Here is a 17,434-nt window from a genome sequence, read left to right on the forward strand (position 1 = left end):
GCACGTCAAACATCGTGTAAGTACAGAGGAAACTCAATTAATTTTGCCTAATGGGGTCAGAGAAGACGTCACAGAGGAAATAACATTTCATTTTTTAGGAGCAGGCATTCCAGGCAGAGGGAACAGCAAGAACAAAGACACGAAGGCATGACAAATGCGGAATCATCAGGGAACAAAACCGAGTTTGGTGTGTTTACAACAAAGGTCACCAACTGCCAATCCAGGGACAAATCTGCAGAAATGTTTTGTTTTGCCCCACAGCATTTAAAAATCTTTACCTGCTGTTCAAAAATGAGGAGGCTTTACATAAATTCTGGATTTCTTCCTTATTTTCATTCCCCCATAGCAAAATTGCCACAGCTGTGAGCACTGCAATTCGGCATATTTCCCACCACTCCTGTTGCTTCTGGGGGCTGAATATTGGTTGTCAGTCATTTTACACACATGGAATTCACTCACTCACGTCACCTGCTCGTAGGTTCTTTGAAGCTGGGAATACAGGGTTAGGGCACAGGATGAATGGGGGGACCTGCTGAAGATATAGTAGAAAGGTTGGCTTAAACCCAATCTCAGAGGGTTTTAAAGGACGTTCTATGGGAGCTGAGTAGATAGCAAAATTTTTAAGGCCAAGATTCTCGGCATATAGAAGATGTTTTGACAGCGATTACAGAAAGAAGACCCCTGAGAAGGATTTTGCAATAACAGTAATAGATATCCTTAATTAAATGCCTGCCCTGTGTCTGACTTTATGCTAACTTCTTTCCTAACATTGATTTGGTTGATTTTCACAATGATTCTATGGGGTAGATATGCGTGTCTTTGTATTACAGATGGTTCAGATGAGGAACTAAGGCTTCGAGTGGTTAAGTAGCTGGCCCAAGTCATACAGCCAATAAGTGGCAGATCTGAGATTTGAAGCTAGGCCTCAGTGGCTCCAAATGCAGTTAGTTCCCACAATATCCAGCCAAGGAATCCCGGGCGCCAGGCCCAAGGACTCTTCAGGCACAGGATCAGAGCTAGGCTGAGTCCTCCTGCGATGCTGAGGACCTGAAAAGTGGACCTGGAACAGAGAAAACTTGACTCACGAGGGATTTTACTTGCAGTTGTCATATATAAATGGATTTTTTCAGTGGCATTCTGAGGATGAATGGTAGCCAGGGTCTTCTGAGGTGACATAACCCCCCCTTCGAAAAAAATTTTTTTCCTTCATTTTGAAAGGAGCTAGATTCATGTTTTCTGAATCCTGTGACTCACAAGAGGGAACATCTCTGCCCATTACCTCTGCCATTACTGAATGTTTCCTTTTTTGAGCAAATGCTTAGTTCACAATCAATCTACTACCAAGTATTGAGCATATGCTATATGGTAAGCCTGATGCTTGGTCTGTGGGGGAAGATGCAGCTCATTGAGGGGCTTAAAATTTTGTGGATAAATGAAATACACAACATTGAAAGAATCAGAAGAATTCCAGAAAAGACTATGAAGTGATAGAGGAGTTCAGGGATGGGAGAGATCATTGGGAGCTGGAGAAGTCTGGAAAACCTTTAGATATGATCTAATAGAGGGGTTTGAATTGGTCTTTAAAGGAGAGGAAGCTTTGGGTAGATGGAGAGAGGGGAATAGTTTTTGCAGGCAAAGCAAGCTAGCAGCGGGGAAAGAGGGAGTAAAGGCATTGTGGGAGAAATAAGTATGGTGTTTGGGGGAAAGTGCAGTGAGCCCATAAGACTAGCGCCGAGGATATTCATGCTTCAGATACTTTAGCTGGTAATTTCTAGCCCCAGCCATTAAACCATAAAGCAGGTATAGCTTTGAGGCTAAAAGCAGAGCTTCTAGAATCACACTGCTCAGATAGATATCCTGCCTACCACTTAATACCTGTACAACTTTGGACAAATTGCTTAATCTCAGTAAGTCTCAGTTTCCTCATCTACAAAATGGGGATAATTATAGTACCTACCCCCAGAGGGTTGCTGTGAGGATTAAGTGTTAGGATTAAGTACTACGCCAAACATCCAGCAGAGGGTCTGGCAAACTTTCAGAAAATCTTAGCTGCTAGCATCATATTGATGAAGTAGGTGACTGTCATAGAGGTGATCCTCTCTTTTCTTAATAAACATATTACTTTGGAAGTGTGGCAGAATTTTTCCTCATTTCCAGCTAGTATCACCAGCTTACGTCCTGTCTCTGGCACTGCCAGGGAGAAACTGCTTTTGCTTGCACCCTTGCTTCTGGCTTCCCGTCCCTCTCGCTTGCTTTACAGCCAGAGCCCATAACCAATCTGGACCCTGTTTGCCCAGTTGTTAGCATTCCTTCAGCTTTTGTAACGTCTTCACGTCCTCCAGGTATCTCTTCTTAACTTGCATGGGGCCTTAACTCTCTGCTTCCACTTTTCAAGATGCCTTCAACTTATTTCATTTCTTGCCCCTGTGTTTGTGCTCTCCCAGTCTCTGAACTGTCGGGGCAGTCACTGGTTCTGGGAATGCTGCTCGCCTTGACTGTTGTTACAGATCATTAACAGGGTGAATCATGGGCATAAAATATACTTGTAATGAATAATCGCTGGTCAATGGCTCCTAATCCCAGGCTGGGCCTGGACCCTCATCAGAGGCAGGCGTCCTGCCAGCACTCAGGCTTGTGACATTGTCCAGATCCAGTCTTTTCCTATCGGAAGCGTTCCCCCTTTCTAGAAATATGGTCCAGGAGACAGTTTGCTGGGTCAGAACCACACAGAACAGTGACCAAGAGACTGAAGAACAGCCTCTCTCAACTCGTCTCATAGGCTCTGTAGTGATGGCCTTCCCGGTACGGTTAACAAATAATTAGGAAACAGTGCTCTCTGATGAGACTCACTTCATCTTGTGTAAATTGTATGGTTCCTTGTCCTTACTTGCCTCCCAAACATGTGTTATCTTCCTTAAATGACCTAGAGTGGTAGGAAACGCTTCAAATAAAAGCACCTCTCCTGTCCTGGTCCCCACTCTTCCTTCTCATTTAACACAGTCCCAGAAACTCCACATAACCCTCCATCCGGGCCGAATCGTTCCTCGCATGGCCTGCAACTCCATGCAGCTTTGGTCCCTGACATCTCTGCCCACCTCTAAGAGGAACAGAGATGGGAAGTAGGACTTTCTGGAACGAGACTACAGGGAGTGCTGGCGGAGCCCCTCAGCTCGCCCCCACAGAGAGCTGTGGAGAGGGCTGCCCTCTGCAGGTCACCTGAGGGGCCGGCCTCTGACTCCTAGGTCTGAGACTGGCCCGAGTCTGTCAGTGCTGCCTGTCCAGCTGATTCCGTCTGTTTCCCTCTCCTGTGCTTTTCCTTACTTCCTCATTTAAGCTCCCCTGAGACAAGGAGTCGTAGAGCTCAAGCTATAAAATATGTGTCACAAACCGAGGGGATGACAAGAAAGCCGTGAACCGCAGCATTTTAAAAACTAAAGACACAGGCTTTGAAGATGAGAAGCATTGTTAGGATACTCTAAATAAGGGCTTCCCAAGTTTGCGTCTGTGTGCACACGTGCATGTGTGTGCAGAAAGTCACCTGCCATCTGGGGGAAGGGGCTTGCTAAGCAAGCCTGTCTAGGGACCCACCCTCAGAGATTCTGATTTAGTAGATCTGGGCCAGGGCCCAGGATCTGCATTTTTAACAAGCTTCTGGAATGATTCTGATGCAGGTGGTCTGGAGACTCTGCTCTGAGAAATGCTGCTGTAAGCCAAAGAAATGGGCAGGGAAATATACACCGTAAACCAAAATCCCTGTTTGTTTTATGTGTGAGTCTGACTGATTTCCTAAAACAGCTGGCTGAGAGACACGGAAATCTAAGATCTCACCTCACCTGTAGGCATGCCAAGTTTGCTTCAAATTAGGGAATACAACCGCGTCTGCCTGAGGAGCAGGAGTGCAGGCTTCTGCATGTGCCGCTGCCCTGATCCATTGTCAGGCTCTGCGGGTGACTGTGTGGAGAGGTCGGGACGTGTCGATAACACCACGTCTGCGTTCCGTGCAGTAGTGGAGCTCCTCCGTAACTGCGGAACTGTGTGTGCACAGAACTGAACTGGAGTAAGTAGAATTTAAGGCGATTTGAGAGAGAGACTCTGGAATGAGATGGTGAAATAACCCAAGACGCTGAACTTCCGGGCTTTCGGAGACCTTACAGCCGCAAAGGGTGGGCAGGTAACCAGCTGTGTCACAATCTCCTGGGTCCCCTCAGACTTACTAACGCAGAATCTTTGGAGGAGGAGGGTCAGGAATCTATGGTTGAAGCAAGCTCACGACTGATACTTATATTTGCTGACGTTCAGGATACTGCCTGAGAGATGACTGGTCACCAAGAGGATGAGGGTGACTCGGCCGGAGTCACACAGCCAGTTAATGGCAGAGCCGAGTTGGCACTCCTGTCTGCTGAGCCCCAGCTCCAGTGTACTTTTTATGGCAGATTTGAGTCCGGAGCAGGCTGTGTATGGACCATGGTGGCAAGTGGCTGCCTGGGACCCAGGAGAGGAGCACCTCCAGTCCAGCAGGTTTTTCCATTGCCTCACACACCCAAAGAGTACTAGGATCCGACAGTCACATTCGAAAGCAGCCATCTCGTGAGACTTCTGACTGTGGACTTCCTTCCGTTTCTCACAACCCAGTTATAGATTTGAGCGGGAGGAAAGTGGTTCGGGGTCTGCCCCAAGTGCGTGCACAAGCCAGGAAACCAGAAGGGAGTAACTTTACTTCAAACAGGAGCCAGATGATGTCCGTGATGAAGAGACATTTTCTGAATTGCCCAAGGGCAGGAAAAAGTTCAGAAAGAGCCAGAGCTGAGCTGGTAATAAAGAGACTGGGAGCCTGGATGGGGCTAATGAGGGGACCATTTACTGAGGGGGGCATTTCCAAGTTTCTTCTCATTCCTGTGAGCAAGATGGCCAGTGCCGATGAGAGAACAGCACGCTTGCCCCAGGCGCTCCTTGGCTGCCCGCTGATGTCCCTGGGCCGTGTCAACTCACGTGCCCTTGGTGCACAGAGGAGCTGCTGGCGAAGTGATTGGAACCTTGTGTAGGGCCATGGGGATTCTTAGAAGGAAGCAGAAGGAGTCATTTACAGCAGATCTCCACTATAAAGCCCAGTTACAGTAACTTTGTGCCTTTTATATGTGACTGTTTTTAAAGACAGCCTTTCCTAATCCTTTCTTATTTGAATGTATCTCCAAGTGTTCTTTTGTTCTTTTCTGACAGAGATGGCAGATCTGTTAACTGGGTAGAACTGGGGAAGGGGTTGGCAAGAAGTGCGCCGGCCCTCCGTTCCTCCCTTCCTCCCACAGTGATCAAGTGCCTTCCTCGAGCCTGATGCCGTAGGCCACACGCTAGGTTTGGTAGAGGGCAGCCAGCCAGATCAGTAAGATACAGATTCGTGGGGGGGACAGGTCCTCAAGCAGCCCCTCGCTGTGTGACAGCACTGTGATGGAGGCGGGTGCCAAGCGCTCTCAGAGCACAGAGGAAGGGTGGAGAGCTCCTGCTGAGAGTGCCAGGAAAAGCTTCACAGAGGAGTGACTTTAAAAAGATTAGAAGGGAAAAATCTCAAGTATGTTAAAGAAAAGAATTAGGAGAACATGCTTGATTTTGCAGTGAAATAGAGAAAAGAAACCAAAGGCAATTAAAATGAGGTAAAAATGAGCTGGGACTGGAGAAGTGAAGAAAGGAACGTGGTAGCAACGAGGCTTTGCCACACCCCAGCATCCTTAATACGGTGGTTGGAAAACGCCTTGCAGAGTGTCTGAGGGCTGGGCAGGGCTGTGCCTCCGGTGGCCACCTAGACAGACAAGTGACCCAGCTCCCACCGCCGCCCTCTCAGGCCCAGCCACCTGCAAGCTCCTCAGAGGCTGGGACCGATTACTTGGTTTCTCCTTCACCCAACCCTGCGTGGTGCTGTCCCATACTAATAACTCAGTAGATGCTTGTTTATCAAGTGAATGGCGTTCCTTGGTCCGTGACCAACATCCCAGAGGGCTCTGTGAGCCAGGAGGGGAAGTGAGGAAAGAAGAGTCTTGGGGGACAGCTCCCTACCACTTCCCAGTTCTTTTATAGTCAGTTATTTTGATTTCCTGACTGTTTCCCCTGGCTCTGGGGCATCTGTGGACAGTGCTTATTCAGGATTATATGTTTAAGGCATTGCAGGTGATTTGTGTTCCTCTGTGGTAGGCCTTTGGGTATTCATTTCCATTTATTAACTCTAAGGACCAATGAGAAGGAATTTAGAATACCACCCGAGAGGCCCCTAGCCTGGCAATTTTGTAGTTTTCTCCCAGTTACCCATGGACTAGATCTCTAGGAGAGCAGACACATCCTGGGGGTCCGGTGACAGGCATGTGGGGTCTGAAGAGCAAGGCACACATAGTCCTGAAGAGCCAGTGCTGCCTTGGGGAGAAACTGGCCCAGGCATTCAGAGACCTGGGGCCTGGTCCTGCTGCTGCCCCCAGGGCCCACCAGGGGCCCAACCTGGTCTCTGTAACTGCTGGCCCAAGCTAACCCCCAGGTCTGTTTCTCTGAGTAGGTGAGAATCATTGCCTTTCTAGGCTATATTGTGAAGATGAATCATCATTTACCTTTAAGAAACAGTGACTGCTCATGAAATGACAGCTTTCCCAGCTCCTCAGAGGATGGCTGGGCTGTCCATCCATTAGGAATTTTTACAAGAAAATCCCAGGGTCTGCTGTCAGTAGGTGGTCAACTGCACCTTCCCACGACTCTTATCATCGCTCAGGTTGGGCTGCTTGAGCCTCTGGTATCTGATTCTACCCATCTCTTTTTTCCAGGGGAGAATTTGGTTTGCGAGAGTACTCCGAAGTGAAGACTGTGACAGTAAAGATCCCCCAGAAGAACTCTTAAGATGACCAAGAAGGAAGGTGAAGGCCAGCCTGCACGCTCTCCCTCTCTGCTTTCCCTGTGGGGCCCAGCTCTCAGGAATTCAAAGCTGATACTCGGTCCTTATTTAAAGATTTAAATAATAATATGTAGGCCAGGCCAGTCACTGCATAACTAGAGCAAACCAGTTGGCACTCTGTGAGGGATCACCTAATGATACCAAATATGGGGAGAGCGGGATGAAGGTAAGAGGTAGTTGGGCATATCCACTGTCTCCTTCCGCAGTGAGGGGCAGAAGGAGGGAGCTGTATTCGCTGATGCCTTTTGTCACAAAACTTTCCTCCTGAGGGAAGGTGGCCTTTCCATTGTCTTCATTTCCCCCTTCCGGCTCTCCTTGCTGACCCCTCTCCCGCTCCTCCAAGGAGATCTCAGTTGAGCTCATTTGGGGCAGATGTTTGGGCCGGGAACAATTTTCCAAGGTTTTGCAGCCAAATTACCATTTCATGTTATCCATTTCTTCAAAGCAAAACATGAAATGGTTTTAGTTAGAGCCAGACCAGACTGAAAATGCCAGGAGCTGGTACCCTGCAGATGGGCTAGGAAGTGAGAACTTGGAATAGTCCTGACCCAATCTGGTTGCCTTACATCCATAAATAACATGAGTGAAAGATCAGGAAGATGAGATCTGGAGACCATCATGTGTAGTTCACAGCTTCTGAGTTTGTTGCATGGTTTTGGGGTGGGAGGTTGTGCGCGTGCAGGCACATGTGTGCCCAGACACACATTTAATTCCTTCTGGGTTATTCTGGAATAAGGCAGGGGGTGCATTGTTTTTCATAGATTGATAAAATCTTTTCCAAAGCTAATCTTTAAAATCAACCAAAAAACGATCTGAGTAGGCTCAAGAATTTGGATAAAGGTAATGTTGGGTGCCTTGCAGAAGTAATTCCGTTTTCAGCACTGGCTGACACTTCTTACTGAGTGAACAGACTCTGCAGCTGGAATCTGTAGCTTCCCCTGCTCCGGCCCCCACTGCACCAACTCCTGCTGCGCCCCGTGCTGTGGTGCGCCTTGGGCCCGTCATGCCCTAAATCCCTGGGCAGTAACCTGGGAACCCTGGCCGAGCCTGGAGGTTGCCTTTTCCATTCGCAGAGTTCCGGTGTGCCACGATTGCCGTGCTCCACCAGAGCTGCTCCATCATGCCTGTGGCTCAGCCACTCACCATTCTTGCCTCTCGGCTTCCAAGCTGGAGGCGTGCGGCAGCCAGTCTTTTTCCTCCCAGCCACACACTCCTCTTCTGCTTTCCGGTGAATCCACCAGTTCGATGCGGGCAGTGTCGGCTTCCTTTCCTTCTTTCCTCTTTCCGGCCGCCAAATCCAGTCCAGTCTCTGACCTAGATGAAGATCATTTATTTAAAAGTACCAAACATAATCTAGAGGTCATGAAATATGGGCAACATACGCAGCCTTCTCTATTTAACAGCCTTCTGCTTTCTGGCCATACCGGTCTTCTATTATAACCCCTGTCTAGTCAGGAGGCTTTAAAGAAATCTCTACTTGCTGTTATTGACAAACGACAGTGCATTGAGTGGCCCGATGCCTTGAGAGATGCCACGTTTCTGAGTTCTTCCATGTGAATGTCATGCTCTCCTCCTATAGCGTGTGTCCAAGTGAAAATATCCATTAACCAGCTAGTTACCTTTACACTGCAATATAGAATGTGAAAATGAAGATTTATTTCTTTTAATTTACTTAAAAAGAAACCTCTGTGCTAGCAATAAAGCATTTATATTGTGTACTCCTTGGGATTATTTGGCTGTGTTTGTAAGTCTTTGTGTCATCCTAGGTACATTTGGGACCTCCTCTCAGCTGCTGGGTTTTTCAGCTGTGTTGCTCTCTGGTTACTGACCAGAAGTCTGGGAGGGTATTTTTACAGAGTGCAGGAAGGTAAACAAGACCCTTATTTTCTGACACTCTTTAAAACCCATGTATGCATACAGTTTTGTGTGGCAAACAATATAGCTATGTATGAAATATATGAAGTGAAAATTTTCATTGAAAGTAGCCTCCACAAAAGCTGAAACGTTAAAGGAGTTTTTAAGGCCTTGTTCTCACAAACATGAACTACGCAACGAGAGCTCACACTGCTGATGGCATTTAGCAGCAGCTTTATTTTTATTTACCAAAGTGAAATGAAGTCAAAAGCTGACAACCTGATGCAGTATTTTTGCAGCTGGAGCAAGGCAGCTGTAATGGTGACTGTACTACCAGCTAGAGCTTGTTTGCTCTCTCTTGGTTCTCAGGGTTGATCTTTTGGGGAGTGGTTTCTACCCTCTAGACCTGCACCTCCCCTGCTTCCATCCCTTGGAATCTCCACCCAAGTCCCGGTCAAGTGAGACAAAAACAAAAACGGATGACCTAGCCCCAGAGGAAATCAGACGTGGGGAGTGGCGTGTTGCTCTGGACTCGGAGTCATTGCTCTGACTGCTGATTTCTTGTCCCTCAGGGGAACAGATTGAGCATGGGAGAGTGCAGTCCCCAGGGCACTGGGTTGAACTCTGAAATATAAGATGTGGGCTCCCTGCAAATCTACCTCATGTTCATTACTTTGAGCCAAGAGGAAGAACATGACACCATGAGAACGAGATAGGCATGGAGTAATTATTTAAAAGTTCTCTGGAAGACGCCACTGTAGAGCTTATAAATAGCAGGAATTGGAAATAAGATAGGCGTAATTTGATGGTTCTTCAAAGCATAAAGTTCCTCAAACCTTATCTCTTTGTGATCTCAACATAAAGGCAAATGAAGATGGCGTTACAAATATCATTACAGAAACTAACACAGAGATGCTCATCGGTCATTTGTCATCAGTACTGCATATTTATGGGTTTTTTTCTTACTGTTAACCCCTGAGATCTCTGTTGTACCCTTTACTCTAAAACAATCTCAGTGCATTCATATTGATGATCTCATTCTTTTTCCTGATATTTTAGACAAGTATATTATGATGTAGGGACTAAAGGACAGAAACAGTGACTTTACTGGACTGTGTAGTAGAATAGGAAGGCATCCAAGAGAAGAGGACAATCAAAGAGGGGAGTTTGTAGAAGCAGGTTTTGAACTGGGCTTGAGGAAGGAATGTAATTTGAATAGACATGCGAGCAAGAAGAAGGCATTCCTGGTAAAAGAGTAACCTGCCGGGGCACAGAGGTGCGGCCAAGGCAAGCTTATGTGATGGTAAGGAGATAGACTGGCAAGTGCAGGCCCCATGTGCTGGCCAGATTGCAGAGGGTCTTGGGGGTGAGCCAGTGTTCCATGGTACTGTCATAGGATATAGGGAGTCTCTAGTAGGTTTTGAGCTGGAGAGTGATGAGGCAATGGTTAGAGCATACTGAATCTGGAGCAGAGTGGATGGGAGGAGAAACAGACTGATTATGAGATGAGGCTGGTGTGATACTGGCTTGGGTCATGGGGATGGAGAGGAAGGAAACAAATCAGTGGTGAAGTGAGCAGAAGTTGAATGAATGTGAAAGAATGAAAAGTAAATGAGTAGGATTTCCAGCCTGGTTGAGTAAGGAAATGGCAGTGCCACTGCCACAGAAGTTGCAACATGGAACAAGGTTTTGGGGAAAGATCTTGACTTCAGGCTTTGGACATGTAAATTTTGGAGTGATGACAAGATATCCAGACAGAAATCTCCAGCAGGCAATTGGAGAGAGGGGATCGGAACCAGGCTCAGGTGACTGGACCATGGCATGAACATAAAAGGGAGGGCTCTATGTACAGAAAATGCAAGAATAAAACAACACCAGGGCCACGGAGAAGGAGCCGAGCAGAAGGAACGGAGGCTGTAGTCGGAGACATAGGAGGAAATCAGGCCGGAGGTATCCCACAGAAGCCCAGGGAAGAGAGCTCAAGGAGGCAGGCAGCAAGAAGGTTGAGAGGACGAGGATGGTTTGAGGAGCCCCTGCCTTAGGGGATTTTGAATTTCTCTTTTCACTTAGGAAGTTAAGACTGGGGGTGTCTCTTAGCTGAGGGAGATGATAAGCAGCCACTGCGGCGCATGCGCTTTATGCCCAGAGCAGGGAGGACTTTCACAGAGCTGCACGGTGCTCAGCAACAGCCTTCACAATCCTCAGGCCTCTCCTGAGCCGCCCTGCAGGCTCGTCACCAGTCAGCCAGTGTTTACGTGGCACCAGCTCTGCGCTGCTCCAGGCTCCTGCCCACCTCAGAGGCCCATGGAAAAAGAGGACAAGCACTCACAATGGAGACATTCCACGTTAAGTTGGAAGAAACTAGAGCTGGATGAGCTGGCGGAGGGCGGGAGGAGGAAACTCGCCTTGGGATAAGCGATAAAGAGCGAGCAGAATTTGGAAAGGTGTGAAGAGGAGGGATAGCGAGACTGTGGGAAAAAGTCTCCACACGGAGGTTGTTGGTGCCACGTTGGCCGCATTCTTGGCAGAGGTAGGGGTTCTGCTGCAGCCAGAACAGAAATGCTCATTGCCAGGTATATGTATTTATATAGTCATTTATTTTTCTAGTTTTTTCCGTTGACTGACATCCCAGAAATATTTAAAGTCAATCACAAGAATGCTTAAAATGTAACAGGAATAGTAAAAATGACAAAATCACATGAATTAAAAGTGGGAGTTTCAAAAAAAGAAAACAAAGATGGGAAATTAATGCAGCCACAATGAGGCTGGAAAATACACATTCCTCAAAGTCCTGTCACTCTTCTTAGGGGTCGCTGTTATCTGATGAGAGAAGAGCTGACCCTGCAGACTGGTGATCCTAAGAAGCTAAGCTCCCTTCCTCGCTCCCCTCTCCTTCCCTCCCTCCACAGATGTTTGTTATGCCAGCCGCCGGCACAGGTGCTGGGATACAGAGGGAGGCAGGCCTGGCTCCCACCCCTGTGAGGCTCACAGTCTAATGTGGTAACTCACAGCCAAGAGTCAGTGGCCTTCTTTGCCCTCTCACTGTAGCTCCTTGCCAGGCCCATACTTGCACTTTATGGAAGGATAATATAGAACCTTTCCCATGTCCTCTTGGTTGGTAATCCAGAGTGACAACTTGCCCACAGAAATAGCTAACAAAGTGGCAGAGTGAAGCTGTTACACCAGAGGGCCAGAAAAGTGATCAGAAGTCCTCACTTGGAGTCCTTTACCAGCCATTTACAAGTTGTGTAAGTTTTACAAGTTGTGTGAGTAAGTGACTGGGTAAGTCACTTAATTTCTGTGTGGCCCCGCTTCCTCCTCTGTGGGATCCAGATGATCGTTCCTGCCCTGCCCGCCCCACAGAGTGGGGTGAGGATTGAACCTCATGGATGACGTATTTCTTCAGTTGGTCTGAGACATCGTGCTGCACCCACACGACTCTGAACAACTACAAAAAGCAAAAACAAAAGGACCCTCTGTTGCTTTGCTGATCAGTCTGCAGGACACGAGAACACGTCCTTGCTCACCCAGCTCTGAGGCCATCCTGTAGACCCTCACTCTAGGGTGGGTTTCCTGTGAGTTTCCGGGGAGGCCTCCTGGCCTGGAGGGGGACCGTGTCTGAATTCCTCAAGCCAGCTGGGAGCGAGGGAGATGAATGCAGCTGCGACTGTGCCCCAAGTTTTGGTGTGTATTCAGCGCAGTGTTCAGACCCTCTGTAGGGTGATTACAAGACCCGCAGGCTCTGGCCAGGCTGTCTGTGCCACCCCGAGTGTCCCACACAACTGCTCCTCAGCAGACACCGGCCGGGAGCGAGAGCATGGGAAAGTCCCGTCTGCAACGGCGTGAAGCCCTCTCCTAAGCAAGCACATTGTCGAATTCTCACTTGGTTATTGGCTAGATTAAAAGGAAACTCAGCTGGCCATGTAGCCTTTGATGTGAAACTACTTGGATAATGTTTCCGTGAGCCATTTATCTCTGTAGCGAGGAGGAACCTGAAACCAGCATGGCCTGGGCCGCAGTCCTGCTGGGGCATGAGCGCCTCTTAACAGTTTCAAGGTCCTTTGGCCTTGCTTTTTTCGTTTGTTCTTCAAGAGCAGGTCCTTGTCCTGCTTCTCCTTCTCATGAAGTAGGTGTTATTCATCAAGTGGGCTTGAGTTGCCTGATTTCTTTTACAGCATGGTTCCCCCAGTCTGTTTTCAAAGATGTACAGCTTGTTTCCTATTTTATATTCTGAGTGGGAAAAAAAGTACACCAACCCAAGCACTCCTGAGTTGCACAGAACAGCGACCCCTCCAGTCCCTACCCCAACTGAAGCCAAACTCGGGAACTCCAGGACCCTGGGAAGACCTCTCTTTTTCCAATTCCAGGCAGATACGTCCACTTTACGGCAGGAGAATGTAGGACCTTTCCCAGTTCCTCTGGGCTGGTAATGCAGAGTGAGAGCTCGAGACTCCCACGGGGGGAGCCAAGTGGCACTGAAGAACCCGTAGTGCTTCAGGAGCCTGCCAGAGCTTGCTGCTCCCAAGGGAAGGGTCTGTTTCTTAAACTTCTGAGATCCCAGTCTCCATTTCCCAAGTTAGGTTCATTCATAAACAACACAGGATTCGTGTAAAATTGAATAAATTCCAGATGCCACTTGTTAATACAATTAGCTCATGCTCCCTAGTGGCCCTGAGGGAGGTGTAATGCCCACGAAACTCTCAGAGTCTGTGGCAACGTCCACTCCTAGCCCCTAATTGTGTGTGCTGGAAGGAATGCTGTGCCCTACCGAGGGAGTGGGGACAGCAGCTTGTCAGACAAAGGTTGGGGACCAGGAGTGTGTGTGTGTATATGTGTGTGTAGAGTTATTTACCCACCATGTCTAGTCTTTTAAGTTCAGATCTGACACGCTCTAATTCCATAAAGAGAAGCCTGTTAGTAACATAAAGAGCTTCTCCAATGGACAAAGGAGCAGAATTCTAAAGCGTTCCACTGCTCACTAGCTGTGTGCCCTTAGAAAATTAGTTTGCTGTCCAAACCCTTAGTTTCCTCACTTGGAAGATGGGGTGATAAAATTACCTACCTCACGGTTGTCAGGAGAGTGGAACAAGAAGATGTGTGCCAAGTGCTTAACGGTTCCCATTGTAAGAGCTAAAAAAAAGTGGTAGCAATTAATAAAAATGCAGAAATAAATCTGTCTTCCCTAGCACTATAGTCCCGTGGAGGGTGTATGTCTCACATTCCCTTGGGGTTGGTCAAGAACAGCCATGGCTTTGGGTTCCTGTGCAGAAGCGAGGCAGGAGGACACCTGCTGTATGGTGGCCTGAGGTGTCAGGATTGAAATCAGGAACTTTGGTGAATGCTGCAAGATTGGCAGGATAATGGTCATTTAAAATCACATGTCTGTGCCCTGTCAGTTCTGCTCCACCTGCCCAGTCACTGAGATCTAGAAATTTCCTTACACAGAAGATGTTGTCCTGGCTCGTATTTGTCTAAAACAGATAGCAAGGAGGGGGGAATTGGTGAGGAAGGCAAATATTCACTTAGAAGAGGGTTTTGCCACCTGTGCTGAATAAATGTCAGCTGTGTTGAGGTTGTTATTATTATTGTCGTTATTCTTGTTACCCAGCTCCAGGAACACAGTGGCTTTTCTGCTTGGGTCGGGGGAGGGAATCACTTGTCTGTTTGAATATTTAAATTGAAGCACAGCTGAGAGTCTCAGGAAGGGGATGGTAACACCTCTGGAAGAGTCACATTCTGGAAAGGCACCTCGTCTCCCCAAAGCTGCAAGCTCTTGGCCCTTTCAGGGGAACGGGGGCTGCTCTGGCCAAGATGTTGAAAACAGGAATCCTCTCCAAAGCAGGGACCCACGTAAAATCAGCTAGGGTAAAGGAAAGCAGAGCGCAAAACTGAGAAACGCCCAGAACATGTTCCTCTGCTGCCTGTTTGTTATGTTTCATTCCCACAAGAAACTGTGATTCTTACAAAGGAGTTACAAGGCTGACCCGCAAGAAGAACTGATAACCTTAAAAGACCTAGGGAAAATAACACCAGCCTGGAAACTCACTCAATCTCGAGGGCTCTGCTTGGGGCATGATGACCCAGGATTCTGATTTGGCCTTTATTTCTTTTCCCTCTCAAAGATAACAAATAAATTAATGTGAAAAGCCACATCCATATTGGAAACACTTGTCTTTTTTTTCCGCTTACCCTCAGCGATATCAAGGGCTTTGTAATAAATAAGCTTGTCAGGAATTTTTTTCAGGAAACTAAACCACAATTTTCGTCTTGTCTATTCAACACATTGTTCAGAAATGTTTTGATAACCTTTAAAGCCCTACTCTAGGAGAGAGGTTCCCATACCCTCCAATTAAATTCTTTCCTATTTTGAAGGTCATTAAGACTTTAAGAGATGTGCTTATAGATGGGTTGGAGTCACACATCCGTCTCCTCAGCTGAGGAGGTGAGAAGGTCCATGCTAGTGAGGAAAATGTTCCACAGGGCCACCAAACAGTGCTGGGCCAGGCCCTCCCTCCTTGGGAAGGAGAGCCTGGGGCTATTGGACACAGCTGCCCACTAGGGAGGGCTCACCATTGGTGGATGCCAGGGAGTGCACAGACCTAAAACAGTGAGGGTGGAGGACCCACTCCATGGGAAGGCTGTGAAAAACTCTGAAGGAGGGAGTTATTCTTCACTTCCCCAACCCGCCAGATATGGTCCTCCCACCCTATCAAAACCTGGGCATAGCAGGGACTGGAACAGATATGTATACACCCATGTTCATAGCAGCATTATTCACAATAAAGACGGAAGCAATCCAGGTGTCCATCAGTGGATGAATGGATAAACAAAATGCGGTCTATACATACAATGGAATGTTATTCAGCCTTAAAAAGGAATTCTGACACATGTTACAACATGGACCAACCTTGAAGACATTGTGCTAAATGAAACCAGAAACAAAAGGACAAATATTGCATGATTCCACTTATATGAGGTCCCTAGAATAGTCAAATCCATAAGGACAGAAAGTAGAATGGTGGTTGCCAGGGTCAGGGGAGGGAGAAATGGGAAGTTAGTGTTTAATGAGTTCAGAGTTTCAGTTGGGGAGGATGGGAAAGTTCTGGAGATGGATGGTGGTGATGGTTGCACAATAATGAATATACTTCATGCCTCAGAACCGTACACTTAAAAATGGTACATTTTATGTTATGCATATTTTATCACAAGGAAAAAAACTGCCTCATAAAAAGATTTGATAAGTCCATAGATATTCAGGGGTATGTGGCTGATCAGGCTTAGGGTGTTGCCTCTCTCAGGGACACTTGCATTTCAGCAGGAGAAAAGCCTTAAATCAAGGCTCCTTGTCCCAGCTGGTGCAGGGAGACTCACAAGGGAATGAAAATAGAGCGTCTCTTCTTGACTCTCCCTTTCTCGGACACATACCTGGCTTTCTTCCCTCTGCAGGAGCAGAAATCACTGGAGATCAAGTGTGTCCATGCTGACACACAGCTTCCCGTGCTGGGGCCTCTCCAATCCTAACAGGCTATTTTCTATCTTTAACTTTCGTTTGATTTACATTTCTTTTAGTGAATTCCAAGCTAGTCTTCTTTCTTGTGATCGAGACTGAATTTGCACTGAATGGTCCCCTTTGCCACCCACCTAATCTGGAAATGGCTAAAACCATGTTACCGGTGCTCAGAGCTGCAAAATATTGTGTTCCTGGAAACTGTTTCCAGAAGGACAATTATATCTTCCAATGCTTACCACTGACAATGTAGATTTAAACAGAAAAGAAATATTTAGACAGGGATTATATAATAGAATTTTGAGTTAAAGGGGACGTTTGAGGTTATTCAATCTAATGCCTTCATTTTACGAATGTAGAAAATGAGCCAAAAAGAGAAGCAACTTCACACAGTAAACCTTTCAAGCCAGGTCTTGGGACTTAAGTCCACTGATTTTTCTCCTCTGCCTCCTGGGATGGAATTTGGGAAAATTGTTATACTGAATCCCTCGTATTACTTTACAGAAAGTAAAACAAGTCATTAATTGCAAATGTTTCCAGAAGGGTTCACGTAGTGTTTTTTAATAGAGCACATTAGCCCATTAGTACCCACTAAACACATCATCACTCAGTTTACCAGATTAGCTTGAAGAAAGCTGGGTTTGAAGGGCAAGGGATCTGAGAAAGAAAAGTCTTTCTTGTGCAGAGAAGTGGAATTGAGAGGAAAAGATGCTGGAGGTCGCAGTGGGGTGAGGGTGAGTGCTGTCATGGTTTGGAGATCTGGGCGCTGGAAACCAAGATTTTTACTTGCTGTTCTGTTTCTAAGCAATGGTGTGACTTGGTGCCATCCCTGCCCCCCTCAGAGCCCAATTTTCTTATCTGTAAAATAAGGGTCTTGCATGGAGAGGGAAGAGACATCCTTGAACTGGCATCGGAGTCACTTTAGAGAATTGGTTTAAAACACTGCCCCATTTCCTCCCTGGTTTTTTGATTCAGCTGGACTGGAAATTCATGTTTGTGGTTCATCTTGTTTTAAGTGGGAGTTTTTTTTACTTGTTTTTGAATAGCTGCCTTAGGTTCAAAACTCAAAAGCCAAAAAAATAGAGTATTTGCATATTTGAAGATTTCCTTCCAATGCCTTGTCCTTCGTCCCCCAGCCCTCTTTCCAGGAG

The 17,434-nt window shown here is 47.1% G+C and overlaps 1 protein-coding gene across 2 annotated transcripts in view; it reads left to right on the forward strand.

Moving 5' to 3' along the window:
• Positions 1 to 8,640, forward strand: part of ALDH1A2 (aldehyde dehydrogenase 1 family member A2) — a 91,749-nt gene extending 83,109 nt beyond the window's left edge. For both annotated transcript variants that reach the window (XM_070270965.1, XM_070270969.1), the window contains one exon: positions 6,795 to 8,640. In XM_070270965.1, coding sequence (XP_070127066.1) covers positions 6,795 to 6,867 — 73 coding nt within the window. In that variant the 3' untranslated portion in view covers positions 6,868 to 8,640. The remainder of the gene's footprint in view (positions 1 to 6,794) is intronic.
• Positions 8,641 to 17,434: the final 8,794 nt, after the last annotated feature.

Source organism: Equus caballus, chromosome 1 (genome assembly GCF_041296265.1).
Source record: "Equus caballus isolate H_3958 breed thoroughbred chromosome 1, TB-T2T, whole genome shotgun sequence".
NCBI lineage: Eukaryota > Metazoa > Chordata > Mammalia > Perissodactyla > Equidae > Equus > Equus caballus.